The sequence below is a fragment of the Xyrauchen texanus genome, chromosome 32 (assembly GCF_025860055.1).
Source record: "Xyrauchen texanus isolate HMW12.3.18 chromosome 32, RBS_HiC_50CHRs, whole genome shotgun sequence".
Taxonomy (NCBI): domain Eukaryota; kingdom Metazoa; phylum Chordata; class Actinopteri; order Cypriniformes; family Catostomidae; genus Xyrauchen; species Xyrauchen texanus.
Window position 1 is genome coordinate 37,966,311 of NC_068307.1, and position 19,715 is coordinate 37,986,025.

Below are 19,715 nucleotides of genomic sequence, written 5' to 3' on the forward strand. Positions count from 1 at the left end.
TGTAATACAAGCAGTTTAATTATAATAATAAATAAATGACTAATTGCGTATGCCATCACATTTTTGTTTTAGAATATTTTATTTTAAATATAGCCTAATTAGGATCAATTATTGAATTGGATTAAAGTGTCTCTAAAAAAGTCAGCAAACACCTTTTTCAATTTGTTTTTAAACTTTCTAATGTATTATATCTGCTCTATGAAAATCTTAAAGGATCTGATTATTTTGTAACAGAATGCAGAGGACAGTAAATCCAATAAGAATTGCATTTCTCATTTTCAAATATTTCTTCCTCAAAAGTACTAAAATAATGAATTAAATTGTTACTTGTTTGACAGCTTGAATGAAATACCTATTTAAAACTACATACCGAGAAATTGCTTGATAATCGTTGCCATTTCTAATCAAGAAATTGCATATATGTTGCCATTTCTATTGTACCCCAGTTTCACTAACCGTGTGTGTGTGTGATCACGACTGGCCTCAGTAAATGGTATATCGCCCTCTAGTGGTCTCCCAACACTATTACAAGTGACTGTTAAGCAGATGGCCAACTGAGTGAATGGGAAAGCACAAAAATGCGTCTTTCACTTTTAAAATATCGATGCTTCAAATATATATTGACAAAATAATGTGCTGATCATTTATTGATATTTTATGATATCCCTAATAACATTGGATTATTCACACAAGCAAGCTCACAGATAGGTAAAACATTTGTTGTAAAAGAAGCAATTAGTTTTTTAGAAAATTGCCTAAGGTAAAGCAGATATAAGTATTTAGCTATTTGGGGCTTACAGTAGCAGTGATATAAAAGAGACATTTTTCTTTGTCTATCAGAAATCATATTTTTTCACTTGATTCTTATTGATTCTTTTGAAAATCTTGCGAACTGTGGTATTAGGGTAACAAAATAATCTGCTTCAGATGAGAAGAACGATAGCGGTAAGAGTATAATTTTATTTGCTTGTATGGCCACTGAAAAGTTTTCAGTGTCATGAAAAACCCTACTGGATGGGCCCCTTAAAAAGATACTGTATGTGGATGTAATGTAGAGTGATTGTTCTGCAGGTGATGTGGATGGTACTGTGCCAGACAGTCTGGAGGACAGCAGTGTGCTAGATGAGAATGTAGAGAGCAGCCCGACACCCGCCAGCAGACGCACACGGAGGGAAGCCTGCACCTGCCCATACTGCAAAGATGGAGAGGGACGGTATGCTATACAAATGCAGAAACATTGCTACATATGGGTCAGTGGTATAATGCTATCTTGGTCTGGATCTATAGTTATTCAAAAAAACACTTATAATGTAAATAACACTAAATAATTAATTGAATACACCACAAAATCTATTTAAAGCTGAATTTTATATTTTTAATATATATATTGGCATAAGTAGTTTGAAATGTTTTCAGTTATATCTTAACCAATTGAAACAGTAATTTATTGAAGCAGTGAAACAATTTTGTTTTCAATTTTATATATATATATATATATATATATATATATATATATATATATATATATATATATATATATATATATATATATATATATATTTGAAACCTGTGTCTGTGTGTGTTTTTAAATCAGATATTTTTAAATTATGAATAGACACATTTTGTTCATCAAGTTGCAAAACACCCATAAAGTATTCTGATAACTATCTTTATTGCATTACAACTAGGGATGGGATGATATATCACAACTAAACCAAAATGATGGACCATATAGAGACAACTCGATATTTTGACATTTGCAACATTGCTTTGTGTTGTGTGAACATAAATTAAATGACCTGTCAAACGTCATAACCTCTCTACAGCTTGATTTTACCCATTTTACTACACACCGTTTACAGGGTTTGCTAAATGTCCTTGAAATGCTTAAACTGGAATACCTGGAAAATCACCTTGTTTTGTTGAGAGGTGCTCGAGTTTAAAACAACATTTATTCAGTGTAACGTGTGTCCATCTAGGGCTGTCAATTGGGCAGAGAAACTAAATTCAAACTTTTACCTTAAATATTTTAAAAATTCAAATTTTAAAGTAATTGATTGTTTTTAATGAACGTTTCCTTAGTCCACAAGAGGGTGCATTGAATACAGAAACCATACAGCACCGTGTTATGTTATTGAAAGTACATTCCTGGCTGTTATAAAAAGGGCATTCCATTTTCAACTAATGTGCATCAAATAAAGTTTTAGGTGGTCAGTGTTATCAAATGTTAAGTCAAAAGTAAAAGGAGTTGGAAAACTGTTCACTTGGTGTTACACTTGCATTGATGCCATAGTATACTACCCCAGACTAAAATTTATAATAATTCATTACAGTTGTATGTAAGGTACCAACATTCCCAGAAAGCAGTGGTATACGGCTGAACTTGAAGCGGTTCAGACTATTAGCACAGGCCAGGGGCTGTTCAAACAGACAGAACACAATAGAATGGAACAAAATGTGAGGTTGAACACCTTTCCTGACAAAGCTTTTAAAAAACTCATAGCTTAATCTGAGAAACACTTTTAAGAGAGTAAGATACAATGCTCAAAGACCTCCACCTACTGTAAGGGACTGTTCACACCAAACTCATTTGCAAACATCCATTTGTTTTTCTATGTAAACATTCGCTAGACAAACTTCTTTTTGTTTCACTTTGTTTGTGCTTTGTTAAACTGTATTTGTTTTACTGTGACTACATTTTTTAGCACAATGCAATCAATCTGAAGTCACTGTCGATTCTTGGCACACATCCAAAATTTGAATGCACAGTTTTAGCATTCGAATGTGCATTCTTTTTCTTAAATTCACAGAATATTCTAATTTAGAGTTTTGATTTGACATCCCTATGTCCATCAAAGATTAAATCCATGCACTCAACTTTCATTGAATAATGTCTTTTTAATATTCTTTCCGTTCTTTACAGTCAGATAAAGTAAAAAGAAATATTAATTTTAATCACAAATAGATACGCTACAAAAAAGTAGACTTGAGACTTTTCTCTCAAACCAGCACACTGTGCAAGCCTGTTTGATGCGCTTTGAAACTCTTAAAGTGACAGTACCCTTTTTTGTGCTTGTAATACAATGAATGTGAAGTCAATGTTATTACTTGTGAATTGTACACATTATTTCAAACATTGATTGCTCATATCATTATTATTTATACATTTTCATGACAAAAGTAATTAATAGAATGTATAATTGTTATATTTTTAAAGTTGTTATTTATAATAATCACCAAAAAAAAAAAAAATACACTAACAATTTTTTCAGGACATGTTTTGTTCAGTTCTTTTGCTTGTTCTGCACCTGATCAGCCTGAATGATCACTATTTTTGAAGACTTATTTGTTTGATCTTTTCTTAAAGAGAAAGGAATACGATACACTCTTATTTAATTATTTATATTGTTTATTAAAGAACTTTATTAATTATAAAATGTTAATTTTAATGAAATTATAATGTGTCTTTTGCACAAATATATAAAAAATATATATTCTGTCAAGATTATATTGAATTGTGAACCTCATATCGTTTATCGAACCAAATTGTGAGAATCATATTGTCCCATCCTTAATTAAAAACTTAAATTCAATATAGAACATAAATTATATACCCACTCTGACAAGGCAGAAAACTGGTTTGGACAACTGCTTGATAATTATAGCAATTCTAAGAGTGAATGACAATATCTGGTTAATAGTTCATCACAAGAGTCTCCGGACATGCCTGTGTAAAAAGAGAAATATTTTAAGTATCTTGAATATTTTAACAGGATTGTTCTACGGGCGCAACAATGATGTCAAAATTTGCGTAACTTAAATATTGACGCCCTCCATTTCAAAACACATTTGCCTATTTCTTGTAATTTGCTGGGATGTTCGGAAATATAACTTCACCCGAGAGGTCTTCCGAGATAAAATAATAATCTACAATATAGCTGGAATCAACAATTGTCAAGGTCAAGCATTTAAACAGCAGAGTAAACAGTTTTGCAGCATAATCGGAGTCCAAAATCACAATTTTAAATCAAGTAGTTTTTAATCATTTGTAGATTTAACCCTTTTTTTTAATGGCTTTTGACCACTAGGTGGCACCATCCTGAACCTTCACATGGCGATTCAGGACAATGACCATTGAGTAAAATACCAAGTTTCATTTCAATAGGCCAAAGCATTGGCAAAATATTGCATGAAATCACTGCAAATTCATTGATGCGTTATTCAAGAATCATTTTGTCTATCGAAAAGCTTTTGATAACTTTCTGTATCGAGTGTCCCCAGATGATACACGCCAAACTTACTGCAAAACGGATGTACGGACTAGGAGATAAAAAAAGTAGGTTTTCAATTACGTTAAAAATGGCTGACTGGAAATGTGGCCGACCATCAATGGATATGTGCAAAATTTCAGGCAAATCGGATATACGGCCTTAGGGGAGTTAAAAAAAATAAATAAAAAATTGTTGTTTCTGGAAAACAAATTATTGCACAAAAACTATTCAGGTGAAAATTGAAACCATGGTATGTATTTGACTGCATGAGCCAGAATCAGAGTCAGAGGAAAGAGAATTTGACAGATATTTTGAAAACCACTTTGTGATTTTGCCAGGTTACAAAATCACAAAGTTCACATGAAATATAATGCATCCAAAAGCATTACTTCGAGAACTTCGGGACTTCCATGCACCACCTGATGCCTATTGTGTGAGGTGAAACAAATGTTCAAACAAATTCAAAGAAGCCTGCTTGAACAATGCTGTGTGATTTCACATGATGTTCATGTAAAAACGCTTGAAATAATGTGTTTTTTAAAGACCGTAATTTTTTAGTTGACTCTGAACATTAAGCAGAGATACGAGAAACTGTTTGAGCATCATAAGCTTTAGACTGCAGTTGAACCATGCAGTCCCATTTGTAACGGTGTTCTCTGACCTGCTTTGATTTATAGCAGTGACCCCAGTAAAAAGAAGCAGCACATCTGTCATATCCCCGGCTGTGGGAAGGTCTATGGGAAGACATCACACTTACGAGCTCACTTGCGCTGGCACACTGGAGAAAGACCTTTCGTTTGCTCTTGGTCCTTCTGTGGGAAACGTTTCACACGCTCTGATGAGCTGCAACGACACAAGAGAACACACACAGGTGAGACACTTGTATCATATATTGATTTTGTATGTTTCTGATTAATAAAATCTCTTGGATCTTTAACTTTGATTTCCTTTGTAGTCTAACTGGATGTCTAACTGAGCTTGTGTGAATAAAATTAAACTTGTATTTTACATGGACTATGGACCCTTTCAGAGACCTGTTATGGTGCATTTCCACCTTATTTATTTATTTTTTCTCCCCAATTTGGAATGCCCAATTCCCAATGCGCACTATGTTCTCGTGGTTGTGTAGTGATTCGCCTCAATTTGGGTGGTGGAGCACAAATCTCAGTTGCCTCCACGTCCGAGACAGTCAATTCGCACATCTTATCACGTGGCTTGTTGAGCGTATTACCGTGGAGACGGTTTTTTTTTCTCCACTTTTTCTTATGTTGCAGTCTTATGCTAAAATGCTTTAAATAATTTTTATTACCACATCACTCTACACTCAATACCCCATAATGACAAAGCAAAAAACTGATTTTTGATATCTTTGCAAAAGTATTAAAAAGAAAAAACGGAAATATCACATTGACATAAGTATTCAGACCCTTTGCTATTACACTTGAAATTAACAGGTACATCCCATTTCTTTGGATAAGCTTCTAATGTTTCCTCACCTTTATTTGCCACCTGTGGCAAATTCAATTGATTGGACATGATTTGAAAAGGCACACACCTATCTATATAAGGTATACAGCTGAAAATCAATTTCAGAGCACAATTCAAGCAATGAGTTCCAAGAAACTGCCAGCAGAGCTCAGACACAGGATTGTGTCAAGGCACAGATCTGGGGAAGGCTACAAAATGTTTTTGGCTGCATTTGAAGGTTCCCAAGAGCACATTGGCCTCCATAATTCTTAAATGGAAGAAGTTTGGAACAACCAGGAGTCTTCCTCGAGTTGGCCTCCTGGCCAAACTCCACAATCGGGGTAGAAGGGCCTTGGTAAGAGAGGTGACCAAGGATGCAATGGTCACTCTGGTTAAGCTCCAGAGATCATGTGTGGAGATGGGAGAAACTTGCAGAAGGACATTTACAACCATTACTGCAACACTCCACCGATCTGGGCTTTATGGCAGAGTGGCCAGAAGGAAGCCTCTCCTCAGTGCAAAAAAGCACCTAAAAGACACTCAGACTGCGAGGAACAAGTTTCTTTGGTTTGATGAAATGAAGATTTAACTGTTTGGCCTCAATTCCTAGCATCATATCTGGAGGACAGCACCACTCATCATCACCTGCATAATACCATCCCATCGGTGAAGCATCATGCTGTGTGGTGCAAGGACTGCGTGTCTGGTCAGGGTTGAAGGAAAGCTAAACGCAGCAAAATACAGAGATATCCTTAATGAAAACCTGATCCAGAGCACTCAGGACCTCAGACTGGGCTGAAGGTTCACCTTCCAACAGGACAATGATCCTAAGCACACAGCCATGACAAAACTCAAAACTGGCTTAGGGACTACTGAATGTCCTTGAGTGGCCCATCCAGAGCCCGGACTTGAACCCAATTGAACATCTCTGGAGAGACCTGAAAATGGCTGTCCATCGACGGTCCCCATCCAACCTGACAACTTGAAAGGATCTGCAGAGAAGAATGGCAGAAAATCCCCACATCCAGGTGTGCAAAGCTTGTCGCATCAGACCAAAAAATACTTGAGGGTGTAATTGCTGCCAAAGGTGCTAAAACTAAGTACTGATTTAAGGGTCTGAATACTTGTCAATGTGATATACATTTTTTAAATTTGCAAAGTTATCAAACATCTGTTCTTTGCTTTGTCATAAAGGGGTATGGAGTGTAGATTGATGTGTAAAAAAAATATATATATATATATATATATATAAGCATTTTAGCATGAGGCTGCAACAAAAAAATTAAGGGGTCTGAATACTTTCTGAATGCACTGTATTATTAGGAGTATAGTCACCAAAAATTTTCAAATATTTAAAGTGGTATAAGACCCTGTTTTAGTTCAGTTCAGAGAATGTGAGTTGTGTGGAGTGCCAACAATTTCACTACCACTCTCAAAGCATTCTATAATCACTACTCTCCAGGTTGTCTATTTCCCGCTCCCCTTTCCCTCCCCGCGCACTGATTAGAGAAACCTTGCTCCATGTCCACTCCATGGCAAAATTTGTGCCTAATTACCGCTTCAGTGTAAATTTGCTTTTAAAATGTCACAAACCTCAGGGCAGAGCATGTATTTGATATAAATAAACACTACTTGGAGAGCAGCTTCAATGTGGTTTATTGGAAACCTAACATAAATCCAAGTCTATATTAAATTATTTATATTACCTTACTTTTGATACATGTCGGCAATGTTCTCTGGATTAAATAAATTGTCAAATTCTTTTTTTTTAATTATTATTATTATTCTTTTTTTTACAAAAAATACCTCAAGAAGTTGGTTGAGAAAATGTCAAGAGTACATGTATGCAAATTCTAGGCAAAGGGTGACTATTTTGAAGATGCTAAAATATAATAGTTTTGTTATATTTGATTTGTTTAGTCACATCATAATTCCATTTATGTTATTCCATAGTTTTGATGACTATTGTTATTATAAAATGTGAAAAAAAAAAATATGTACAGATTTTGCTGTTTCGGAAGGAAATTGGTACTTAAATTCACCAAAGTGGAATTCAACCGATCACAAAGTATAGTCAGCACCTATGAATGGTGCTGACTATACTTGTACTGAAAAACAGCACCATTCTATTTGAAAAGTCATTTTTGATCAAATCTAGTCAGGCCCCTTTTCCAGCAGCCATCACTCCAACACCTTATCCTTGAGTAATCATGCTAAATTGTTAATTTGGTACTAGAAAATCTCTTGCCATTATATCAAGCACAGTTGAAAGCTAGTTAGTTCGTTATCTTATTTCCAACCCTATTATTAAAAGTAGAGGTTATATTATTTATAATTTAAAATTATTATTTTTATCTATGTCTTAGTGTGATTGTTAAACTGCAAAAAGCTGTGCTTTAAATATATCTGCTTATCTTAGGTGAGAAATCACTGTCAAATACACAGAAATCGAAAGATCTTCAATAAGTTTGATATACCTGGATTTGTGAAATTAAAGAGATCATGCTGAAATGTATTACAGCTCTATAGTTAAATTTGATATTCAGTGTAGTAATAATATTCCAGTAGTAATTATGTGGGTTGAGTTTGTCAAAGAGAAACTTTGTTGTTGGCTTGACAAAGAATTGTGTGAAAGTTTAAAATGGTTGTAATAGCTTGAAGATTTTACAAGATAGAAAGACTTGGGAAACATTTGTTTTTACACCTAGAAAGAATTTTACTATGCACTGCACATAAAAAAAAGTCATTAAAAACTGAGTGCGATAACAATCCAGACAGCATAACGAAAGTGTGAATAGTCTTGTATCAATCTAATCTTCTTTGATATAAAATGATTGACCGCAACAAATGTCATTATTATTTAGTAAAAGTCTAAAAATGATCTCTGTAATCGGCTACAATAAGTTAAAATACTCGCAATATGAAGCTTGCAGAATGGCGGAGCATTGCTGTCCCATTGAGTGAGGCTTCCTCTGTGTGCAAAGTGTTTCAATACCATTTACATCCAGCGACTGTACAGTGATTTTCAAGTGAGGAATACAACATCAAAAGTGATTCATGTAGAGCTTAAACAACAGAAGATGAAGTTAGGGATGGTTTGTTGCAGTTAGGTACAGAGTTGTTAGCCCTATCTGCTGTGTGACCAGAAATCACAGAACACTACAAAGCTCTAAAAGCAGTACTGACCCGGTTTCACTGTATACCACGGTTTGAAAATTGATGGTTATCATACCATGTACATTTGCTTATCTACGGTATTGAGAAAAAAATTCAACCGGACGGAGATTCTCACATGCGCATCTCCTTTCCTCCTTGTCTGCCTGTCAGACTCGTCAACTTGCGTCTCACGCACACACAAACATGCAGCAGAGAAAATGTCAGAGAGAAGCAAGGCGAGGGGGTCTGACATCTGTGTGTGTGTGTGTGATAGTTAAAGCAGATTTTATCCACTGGTCTATTCGGACTGGGTCACGGACAGCAGGAAAAGAACAATGCCATGGGTCTCCCATTGAAGATATTTCGGCAGCCGCACAAGTGATTGACTATGTAGGACTGCCGAGGCAGATTTATTGATAATCTCGCAAACAGCTAAAACTTCACATCTGCATTTTCGCGAGTGCATCGAGCTCGCGCTAATGATCTGCTCTTCTCACTGCCACGTGCGTTCAACAACTGGGCTTCCCTCGATATTGCGGAGTGCAGACATCAAAACTGATGCGACCAATTTCAATTCTAGTGAGACTTCTAGTTTAAATTGTTGCGTAGATTGACAATTCGAACCTCTCAACAGTAGCAGCCCTGACATGCCAAACAGCACTGAGGAGGAAAAGAGCAACTGTGCTATGTGCCAAAAAAAGATTTTACATGAGTAAAATCTTAGTAAACTCTTAAAGTAACTGTTATATTTTATAGTTTTATTTGAGATAATCTAAAGGTAGAATCTATTTGACCTCATTTTATATCAACACTGGCAGTTGTAGTTAAAGTTTCAAAATGTGTTTCAGCTAATATTTATTTTTCATAAATACTGTTATTATTACTATTATTTTAAGACTAGCACACTGACCTAACCATGGTAATGAGGAGCCTTTCCTTCTGTGTAATGTGTGTATAAATATTTAATATTAGTCAACAAACGGGATAATAATGGGCCCATATAAGTAAATATGCTCTTCAAATTTTAAAAGGAGGAGAGAAAACTTCCTGTTAGTTTTGACATCAACAACAAAAATACTGTCACTTGATTCATGTCCTTGTACTGGAAAACCATGAACAAAACTATGCAACATAAAAGGAAATGCAACCCAGGATACATTAAATACAGGTTATGTTTAATCTATGGCAGGTCGACACTTGATTTCCAATGTAAAATCTGTCCTGAAGCAAAACCAGTTGAGAACCACTGAGTTAAAGTTCACTTTAAGTATGCTATGCTAACATGTAAACTAGCATGCTTTAGTTATATAACATGTTATAGTTACATGCTATTTTTTTTATCATGTTAATAAATGTTTATTATAATTCTGTAAGCTTTCTTATTTTTTCCTATTTTTTTTTCAAAAGGGAGACTTTTTTTTTTACACATACTTAATTATAATAGTGTTTGCTCAAAAATAAATTAATCAAATAACCCTTCTGTTTTCACTGTTTTCATTATAGTAATTGTGTAATACCGTATACTGTGAAACCGTGATATTTTCTGAGACTATCATACCGTTGCAACCCTAATTGCGAGTGCTGGTCAGCTTTGGCTTGTGAATATTCACCCTTATTGTGATTGATATAACTTGAAATACATCTTTGTAAACCCCTTTGAATTTTTACTGGATGAAGCAACTTAACTTGAAAGACATCTTTGTAAACCACTTTTATTTTTACTGGATGAAGCAACTGCTCAGTGTCTCAGTTTGTGATATTGTCCTGTGTCATCTGCAGAAATGTTACATCAAGTATACTCAGATTTGTGTTTGCATGTTTATTTGTCCCCTCTGTGTCTAACTGTACTGTAGAATTACTACTGTAGCGCTCTTGGGGCCTTACATTTCGTTCACACTTAATTCATACACATTTCTCAAACAAAACAAAATGTATTTATCTGAATCAGAATTACAGCATGTTTGAAAGTTTAAATTTGCAAATGTTTAGAATTGCCAAAAACTCACCCTCAAGTGACTGAAATGTTAGGCTTCGAGGGCTGAGCAAGTGCTCATTCATTAGGGTAGCAGTGTGTATGTGATTGTCCATGATGCTGAAAAAGATCATTCATGAATCAAAGCATTATCGGCCGATTTACAGATTTAAGACAAAGATCATCTGGTGGCCAGTCGATCGGTACACCCCTAGCTTGATCCACGACATTTGAAATGTTACAACTGACATCTGCACAGACCATTAAGCAAATAAAAAGGTGAACTTGAACAAAGTTATGTGGTGATCACAATGTGTAACTTGCGCTGTGATTGCACTGTTTTCTTACAAAATTGATACACATAATGCAAAATCCTATAGTCCAAAACATTAGGAATTCTGAATACAGCAACTTGAAAAGGTAGCTCATACTTAATTATATTCATCACATGCTATTATTGCAGAAGCTCATGTTTTCACAACAAGGACAGTTGTATTTTAATTGTATCTTTTATATGCTTTATACATTTTAAATTAATAAATTTTTGTAATAAATTGGTAATAGTAATGTTGGAATATTTGATTAAAGTTTGGTCTGTTACAGTTTGGCATGCGTTTTTGTCATTTTGCACATTATCAACTATATGCCAGAGTGAATCTTACTAAAATGAATGAATATGATGTAATGTTGACTGAATTTAAAGGACATTTTCATTAAAAGACTAAAGCTTAAAACTAAAAAATGAACACATTTTAACTCTGATAGCAATCAAAACAGCCTGAAGATCTGTGCTGAGTTTGATGGATGTAGCTTGAAAGGTCTTGGAGGAGTTACTATTAAAGTATTTGGTCTCATAAGTAAAAACAGAATAAGCTGTGTTGGTTTGACAAATATTTGAACAGCGAATGCTTCCATTTGACCAACCACAATCAAGTATTTCATTTATTTGCAGTGGCTCACTTAATTTCAATGTGTACTCTAAGTATTCATCTTTCTTGTGTGTGTTTGCAGGGGAAAAGAAGTTCCCATGCCCAGAGTGTCCCAAACGTTTCATGCGTAGCGACCACCTGTCCAAACACCTCAAGACCCATTTCAATAAGAAAAGTTCTTCTGGTGCTGCAAGCACCAATGACAACACCGGTACCACTGTGGCCGCCACTGACAGCTGTACTGCAGGCGACGCTACGACCGATCCTCAAACTCTCATTAACGTGGACACGCTGTCATCAGAGGGGTTTGCGCGGTTAGCCTCCAGCGGCATCAGTGTCTTGCAAGTCACAGATCTGCACTCCATTAATCTGAACAACAATGGTTATTAATGAACACTGAGTGTTTAATGTGAATGCACTGCAGATTGTTGGCATTACAACATCTGGTAAAACACAGAGCTGCCTGCGATTGACAGCCAAGAGGGATGCTTTCAGAGGGGATAGAATGGGATGTAATTTATCTCAAAGGTGTTTGTTACCTCATTCTTGCTGATACTCCTGCCTCTCACTTCTTTGCATCCCCTCCATGTGTATTTTGAATCCTTTGAGCTTTCCTTTTCCCTCATTTACTGATGCCTTGAACTGAAATCATGTTGTGCTCATGAATTTTTCAGTCAGTGGTCCTCTTGTAGTCCAGAAGAGATAATAAATTGGGTTAAAACAGGACAAGTGGGAAACGTATATTACATAGTTGTATTTTTTTAATCTTTAATAGTGTACCCAAAAGCCATCATGCTCCCATGTACTGAACACAGTAAAAAAAAAAAGAAAAAGAATTGTAACAAAAAATTTGAAACATTTTGCTTTGTTTTTGTACATAAGTTATATTTGTCCTAAGTATGGAACCATGCAAATTCTGAAATTGTCTTTGTTTTGCGAATGTGTATATGAATTAAGTCTTAAACTTAAATGTCACCATTTTTATATTATGTAGGTGTTCTATAACTTGCTTTATAGTTGTTGTTTTTTTTTGTATTGCTTTAGTCCTGATATACAATACACATATAAGTTACAGTAAATACATACTGTTGATTAATGCTAAATGTCCCTGTTTTCTTGGTCACTATGGTATTATCAAGCAGTAAATTATTGGGAATGATTTTCACCAGTAAAAATCAAAATGCCTTAAAGTCTGCTTTTAACAGGGGTATCTTATGACTTTGAATTAAAACCATAGCTTTACACTTTCTATAATATGTTAACTCAGGTGCAATGTTACTCTTTTGGTGTTAAGCATTTATAATTTTTAAATTAAAAATAACTACATAAATACCTTTTGGTAATTGTTATTTAAGCTTTGCTTTCTCTACTTTTAAATTGTTTGAAGTGGTATTTCTGTGTACAGAAATGAGTGATCGCCACTAAATGAAAAAGTATTCACATTGAAAAGATGCATGGGTTTAGACAACATTCAATTATAGTAAATTGAATTTTGAAAAAAATAGGTTTTCCACAAATTTTACAACAAATGAAATGCTAGTTAAAGATGCACTACACATGCAATGTTTTTCAATTTGACGGAGTTAAGTGGGGCTTTTCTTGTGCTCAGGGTGTTTAAGAAGCTTTAAAACAGACAAGCAAACTACACCATTCAAGATCAAACATCATGCAAATTAAAGAGACCACAGCAGTCCAAATTAACAGCATGCTTGAGATGTTATGGATGTCCTTCCCATTAAAAATGTCCTGAAACCAATGCTGCAATCAGTGTGAGGCATGACCGTACAGCAGGCACCAACAACAGAAGTAACTTCCAAGACCCAGCCCTGGAGGAGCTATAGATTTAGCAGAAAATATTACTGTATTACAAAATTATTTTTTTGAAAAGGAAAGCTGTAGCAGGTAGTGTGTTCATACCATTTACATTATATTTTACAATGACAATAATAATAATAGAATACATTTGTATAGCACCTTTCATCAAGTGCATTTCAAAGTGATTTTACATTTAGAGAGTAAAAAGTAAAACATTAATTTACACAAGTAAAAAAAAAAAAAAAGCCAGGAAAAATCCTTGAAAAGGCCTTTATTTACTAGGTCGCTTTAATGACTTCTACCTGTATCACTTAGGATGGACTTGACATAAAATGAGCTAATGCCAACTACCAGCCAGACAACAATATATGCTTCACTGACCACTACCTGCATCATCAATTTATCTTATGATTGAATTGAAAGAATAAACTACTTTCAATTGTGGCCCATGCCAGGCAGACAACGATTGACACACTGTCAACCACCATCTTCAGCCTCTTAAAATGGAATTTACAGACCAAGAACTAATCCCAATTAAAGCCTGCCTACATCCCAGTAGTCAATTTTGGATAGACTACAAAGACTCAGATATCAAATAGATAATAGTTTTGAATATTGCTTTACTGTCATTAAAAAATTAATGCACTTAATCTATTCAATAAACACATGATTGTGGTACACATACTATATAGATAATAATTCTATAATAGACAATATCATGATGATAATAATATTGGCATGTATAAATTTATTGTAAAGCAAAGGACTGGCTCCCCCAGCTGAGTCTGGTTTCTCTCATGGATTGTGTACTCCACTGACTAACATCTTTTGGAGTACTATGAATCATGACAATTATAGCAGAAAATGCCTGAGAGCTTCCTGTTTCCAAATTCACTTTTTAGAGTTGGGCACTGAAGCATTCTTGTAATGCTTTCAAATACAAATTAAATTGCCCAGTGTCAATCTTCCATTAAATATTTCATGGGAATTTGGACTAAACAAGGTAGTGGATTCAGTCACATATGGACCACAGAGCATTTTGTGCTGGAGCGTTCGGCCTCCACAAGAACTCTGCATTGCTCCTCTCTTTGACATTTGTGTAAACAGTATGCACAGATAAATGTTATGGTAGCCAAAATACTTCAGTTGGGTGAGCATTAGGTTGAAGATCCAAAGGTCTCTGGCTCAATCTTGGGTTTAGCAGAGGTGACCAGCGACCAGCGGGTACCTTGCACTCACCAGTTGTGAGCCTGTTGCCTCTCTGACTGCTTGCTTCAGGATGACTTTGTACTCTGCACCCAGTAGGGCATACAAATGTTGGTTGGGTCCATCACGTAATGGTTAGCACTTAGTTGCACGGCCCATCAACATACGCTTGAATATGTTGGCACCACAGCTTATATTAGGCCCCTTTAATTGGTCCCTGTGACTATGAGGGGCCCCCAGCCCTCTTATGGCACTTTTCCACTGCACGTTACGGTTCCACTTGACTCTTCTCGCTTTACCCTTCTGAGCTTGCTTTTCCACTACTGTTTGTTGCCGCCTCAACGTGGCTGGGATTATAGGCTGATCGTCAAAGTTGTGCTGCCTCTACTGCCGTGACATCATCTTAAACGCAACACAAACAATAACACTACCACTAGCTGTTAGCTACTAGCTCATTGTACTGCATAAAGTAGTTGTTGCATGGTGATTTTACACAAGAGTAATAGTTAAATTGGCCTGGTTGTTTTAGAAGCAAGCTTTCCAGTAGCTGGTCAACTAAATAAAGTGAAGCTTTCAAGCAGAGTATAGAGCCGTGGCTGAGTCCAGGGCACTCTCCCTCCCATTGCTCGCCATTCTAGATAGCGTTCATTTGGTTGAACCACTTCTACTTTTCCTTGATGGTTCTGTAGTTACTTTTAAAAATTTGTTTTTTTACTTTTCCCTACACTGTTGGTAGGTTAGTCGCTAATGAGAGGAATGTCTGCACCTCGTTTATTGACCACGACATGGTTTTGACCAAGCGACTTCTTACCCTTCGAAATTCGCATGAACGTGTTGATTTCCCATGTCGTAAATCCAGTGACGCTGGTAGTGACGATTCTTTCTACAGGCTTTTGACGTCACATTTAGTATCAGCTCGACTCACTTGGAACCTTGACCAAGGTGTTACTAAAAAAAGTATCAGGTAATACCCACAGTGGAAAACCCCCAAAAAGTGAGCAGAGTCGAGTCAAGTTGTACTTCGCAGTGTAAAAGGACCCATTATAGGACCCTTTTGCCTCACTGTTTCAAATTACATTTTTTGAGCCACAATTTTTAAACATCAATATAGTGTTTGTTGTATAAAAAACACATGATAATAATTTTATATATATATATAAATATATATATATTTTTATTATTCATATTGTATTTGATGTGTTCAATTGTAATGTCATACATTTCTATAGACCAGTTGTTCTCAAAGTGTGGGGAGTTATTGCATGGGGGGCATGGAAGACTGACCCATCCTTAAATCTTGTTCACTTCCACACATTCAAACAAAATAGTGAAAATACACATAAGAACCGATGTGTGCAATATATTTTCCTGACACGTGCATCCTGCGTGCACTGCTTTTGATAGCCCTAAGAGTTGATGTCAGGTGTGCTCATGTAAACAAGGTAATTCTTATGTGCATGCCAGTTTCAAATGAATGACGAGGTGAATTAACACTTACATTTTTTTCTTGTTTCAAAGGGGGAGTGACCTGAAAAAATGGAGAACCACTGCTATAGTCATGGCTAAACTCTCTGAAAAGCCCAGAGTGTCCTTTTAAGATACACCAAGATTTAGTACTGTGGCAAGTATGGGCTAAGAGAAACTAAAAAATAACAAAAAGTCATAAAAATAACAAAGATGAATTGTTGGGTCTCAGGAAGATAATGACCTATAACCTCATGTGACCCTGCGTACACATGCATGGATGTTGTATTTTGGCTTTGTTCTAAGCGACGCATAATTTCAATTCATTTAAACTGACTGATCTCAGTTCATGTGACAAAACAACATGGTGCCAATCACAGCGGAGTTTGTCTTTAAGAGAAACGCCAACATAACTACATTTGGTTAAAAACCTAATTAAGTTATTACATTGAAACCTGTTTGACTCAACAGATTAGAGTTTCTAGTTTCATCTGATGTGCCATTTTTTTTTACATTTGAGTGATTTATAGCGAAATGCCACACTGCTAAACACAATGTACACTAATTCGTACTTTTGCAAATTTCTTCCTTAGAAATCCTATGTTTACAGTGCATTATCACATTGAGAATCAACTGGTTCATTCTAAAGCTGAGAAATGTTGCAGGCTTTATATGGAGTTAAGAATGAAAATAAGGTGCATTTCGAACTGTTCTGAGACGAGTGAAGACAGTCAGCTGTTGCTTTTTTTAAAACACATTTACTTTTATGACACTATCATTTAGGACTGTGTCGAACTGTCGAAACAATCAAATATTGATATATTGAGATATAAATATATATATACACACCTACATATATACACTCACCTAAAGGATTATTAGGAACACCATACTAATACTGTGTTTGACCCCCTTTCTCCTTCAGAACTGCCTTAATTCAATGTGGCATTGATTCAACAAGGTGCTGAAAGCATTCTTTATAAATGTTGGCCCATATTGATAGGATAGCATCTTGCAGTTGATGGAGATTTGTGGGATGCACATCCAGGGCACGAAGCTCCCGTTCCACCACATCCCAAAGATGCTCTATTGGGTTGAGATCTGGTGACTGTGGGGGCCATTTTAGTACAGTGAACTCATTGTCATGTTCAAGAAACCAATTTGAAATGATTCGAGCTTTGTGACATGGTGCATTATCCTGCTGGAAGTAGCCATCAGAGGATGGGTACATGGTGGCCATAAAGGGATGGACATGGTCAGAAACAATGCTCAGGTAGGCTGTGGCATTTAAACGATGCCCAATTGGCACTAAGGGGCCTAAAGTGTGCCAAGAAAACATCCCCCACACCATTACACCACCACCACCAGCCTGCACAGTGGTAACAAGGCATGATGGATCCATGTTCTCATTCAGTTTACGCCAAATTCTGACTCTATCATCTGAATGTCTCAACAGAAATCGAGACTCATCAGACCAGGCAACATTTTTCCAGTCTTCAACTGTCCAATTTTGGTGAGCTCTTGCAAATTGTAGCCTCTTTTTCCTATTTGTAGTGGAGATGAGTGGTACCCGGTGGGGTCTTCTGCTGTTGTAGCCCATCCGCCTCAAGGTTGTGCGTGTTGTGGCTTCACAAATGCTTTGCTGCATACCTCGGTTGTAACGAGTGGTTATTTCAGGCAAAGTTGCTCTTCTATCAGCTTGAATCAGTCGGCCCATTCTCCTCTGACCTCTAGCATCAACAAGGCATTTTCACCCACAGGACTGCCGCATACTGGATGTTTTTCCCTTTTCACACCATTCTTTGTAAACCCTAGAAATGGTTGTGCGTGAAAATCCCAGTAACTGAGCAGATTGTGAAATACTCAGACCGGCCTGTCTGGCACCAACAACCATGCCACGCTCAAAATTGCTTAAATCACCTTTCTTTCCCATTCTGACATTCAATTTGGAGTTCAGGAGATTGTCTTGACTAGGACCACACTCCTAAATGCACTGAAGCAACTACCATGTGATTGGTTGATTAGATAATTGCATTAATGAGAAATTGAACAGGTGTTCCTAATAATCCTTTAGGTGAGTGTATATCTACAATACTTATTGTATTGTTTTGTATATTGTGTATTGTATATTGTGTGTATTGTTTACTGTACATTGTATATAATTATTGTGTTGTGTAAGTATGTGTACATTTTATTTGTAAATTGTTTTGTGTAAGTATGTTGTTTACTGTAATTGGTATATGTCTCGTCACTGTCATGACTGCTATGTTGCTCGGACCTGCACACAAGAATTTCACCTACTGTTGCACTTGTGTACATGGTAGTGTGACAATAAAGTGATTTGATTTGATTTGATATATATATATATATATATATATATATATATATATATATATATATATATATCAATTTGTGTATTCATATCATGTCCAGCATTTAAATAAAGAAGAAGCAGGTCGTCTAAATAAGTGGCGTGCCTCAGTGCAGTAAGAGACTAAAACATTCTCTCACGGACACGCTGTGCCTAACTTATCAAAGATGAAAATATTAAATGTTAAATGTACTGAAATGTGTTTAATAGCACAATTTGAAGAGCACCTCAGCATATGTCTCTCCTGTAAGAGAGACCCCAGTTCCTGGAGGGAAAATCAGATGCCATGTTGCTCAAATACACAATGTTAGTGTGGCAGGGTGGAGGGTGGGGCCGGGTCGTGATCATACACACCCTGTCCCTTATCAGGCAAATTAAGCCTCCGAGAGGGATAAAGGCTGATGACAGACGGTGGTGTGACGAGAGAGAGATTGTGTGTGTTTGTCTTTTAAGTTTATCATTAAACTATTATTTAAATTGTCAAGCTGGTTCTCACCTCCTCCTTTCCATTGATCCCTTTACAGTTAGGTCCTATTTGTTACTTTAAAAACTGCCAAAAGTGCAATTTGTTAGGTACAATTAGACAGTATGTTGCCATAGAGGGCCGTAGCAAGATCATCTGGGCCCCCTGTCTGTATATTGCTCTAGACCCCTTTCCTATTAAAACATACAGTGTAGAATTTGTTGTGGGGCCCCCTGCACCTTTGGGCCCCTAGAATCATTACCTTACACCCCACTAGCTACAGCCATGTTGCCATATACCATACTATATAAAGAGTTAATATTTAGCCAACATATCTGATCGAGAACCGCTCAAGATCATGGTTTATTCACATGGCTAAAAGTTACACACTTCTCATACAAAACAAAATATCAACTGTACCTAAACTCTCCCATAAATCACAATGAAATGTTTGATTCATATTTCTCCTTGTCGGTGTGAGATGGAAGGAAACTTATTTTGTCTTATTTTATTTTTTTTTACATAAAATATATTATTTAAATAATGTGTTAACATTTATTTTGTTTTATTTGTATAAAGAACTAAACAAACACTAAATTAA

General features: G+C 36.0%; 1 protein-coding gene across 1 annotated transcript in view; it reads left to right on the plus strand.

The window, feature by feature from the left end:
* Positions 1-13,111, plus strand: part of sp1 (sp1 transcription factor) — a 56,228-nt gene extending 43,117 nt beyond the window's left edge. Inside the window, exons 4-6 of the mRNA XM_052101316.1 lie at positions 1,072-1,213; positions 4,949-5,142; positions 11,878-13,111. Coding sequence (XP_051957276.1) covers positions 1,072-1,213; positions 4,949-5,142; positions 11,878-12,185 — 644 coding nt within the window. The 3' untranslated portion in view covers positions 12,186-13,111. The remainder of the gene's footprint in view (positions 1-1,071; positions 1,214-4,948; positions 5,143-11,877) is intronic.
* The last annotated feature ends 6,604 nt before the right edge of the window (positions 13,112-19,715 follow it).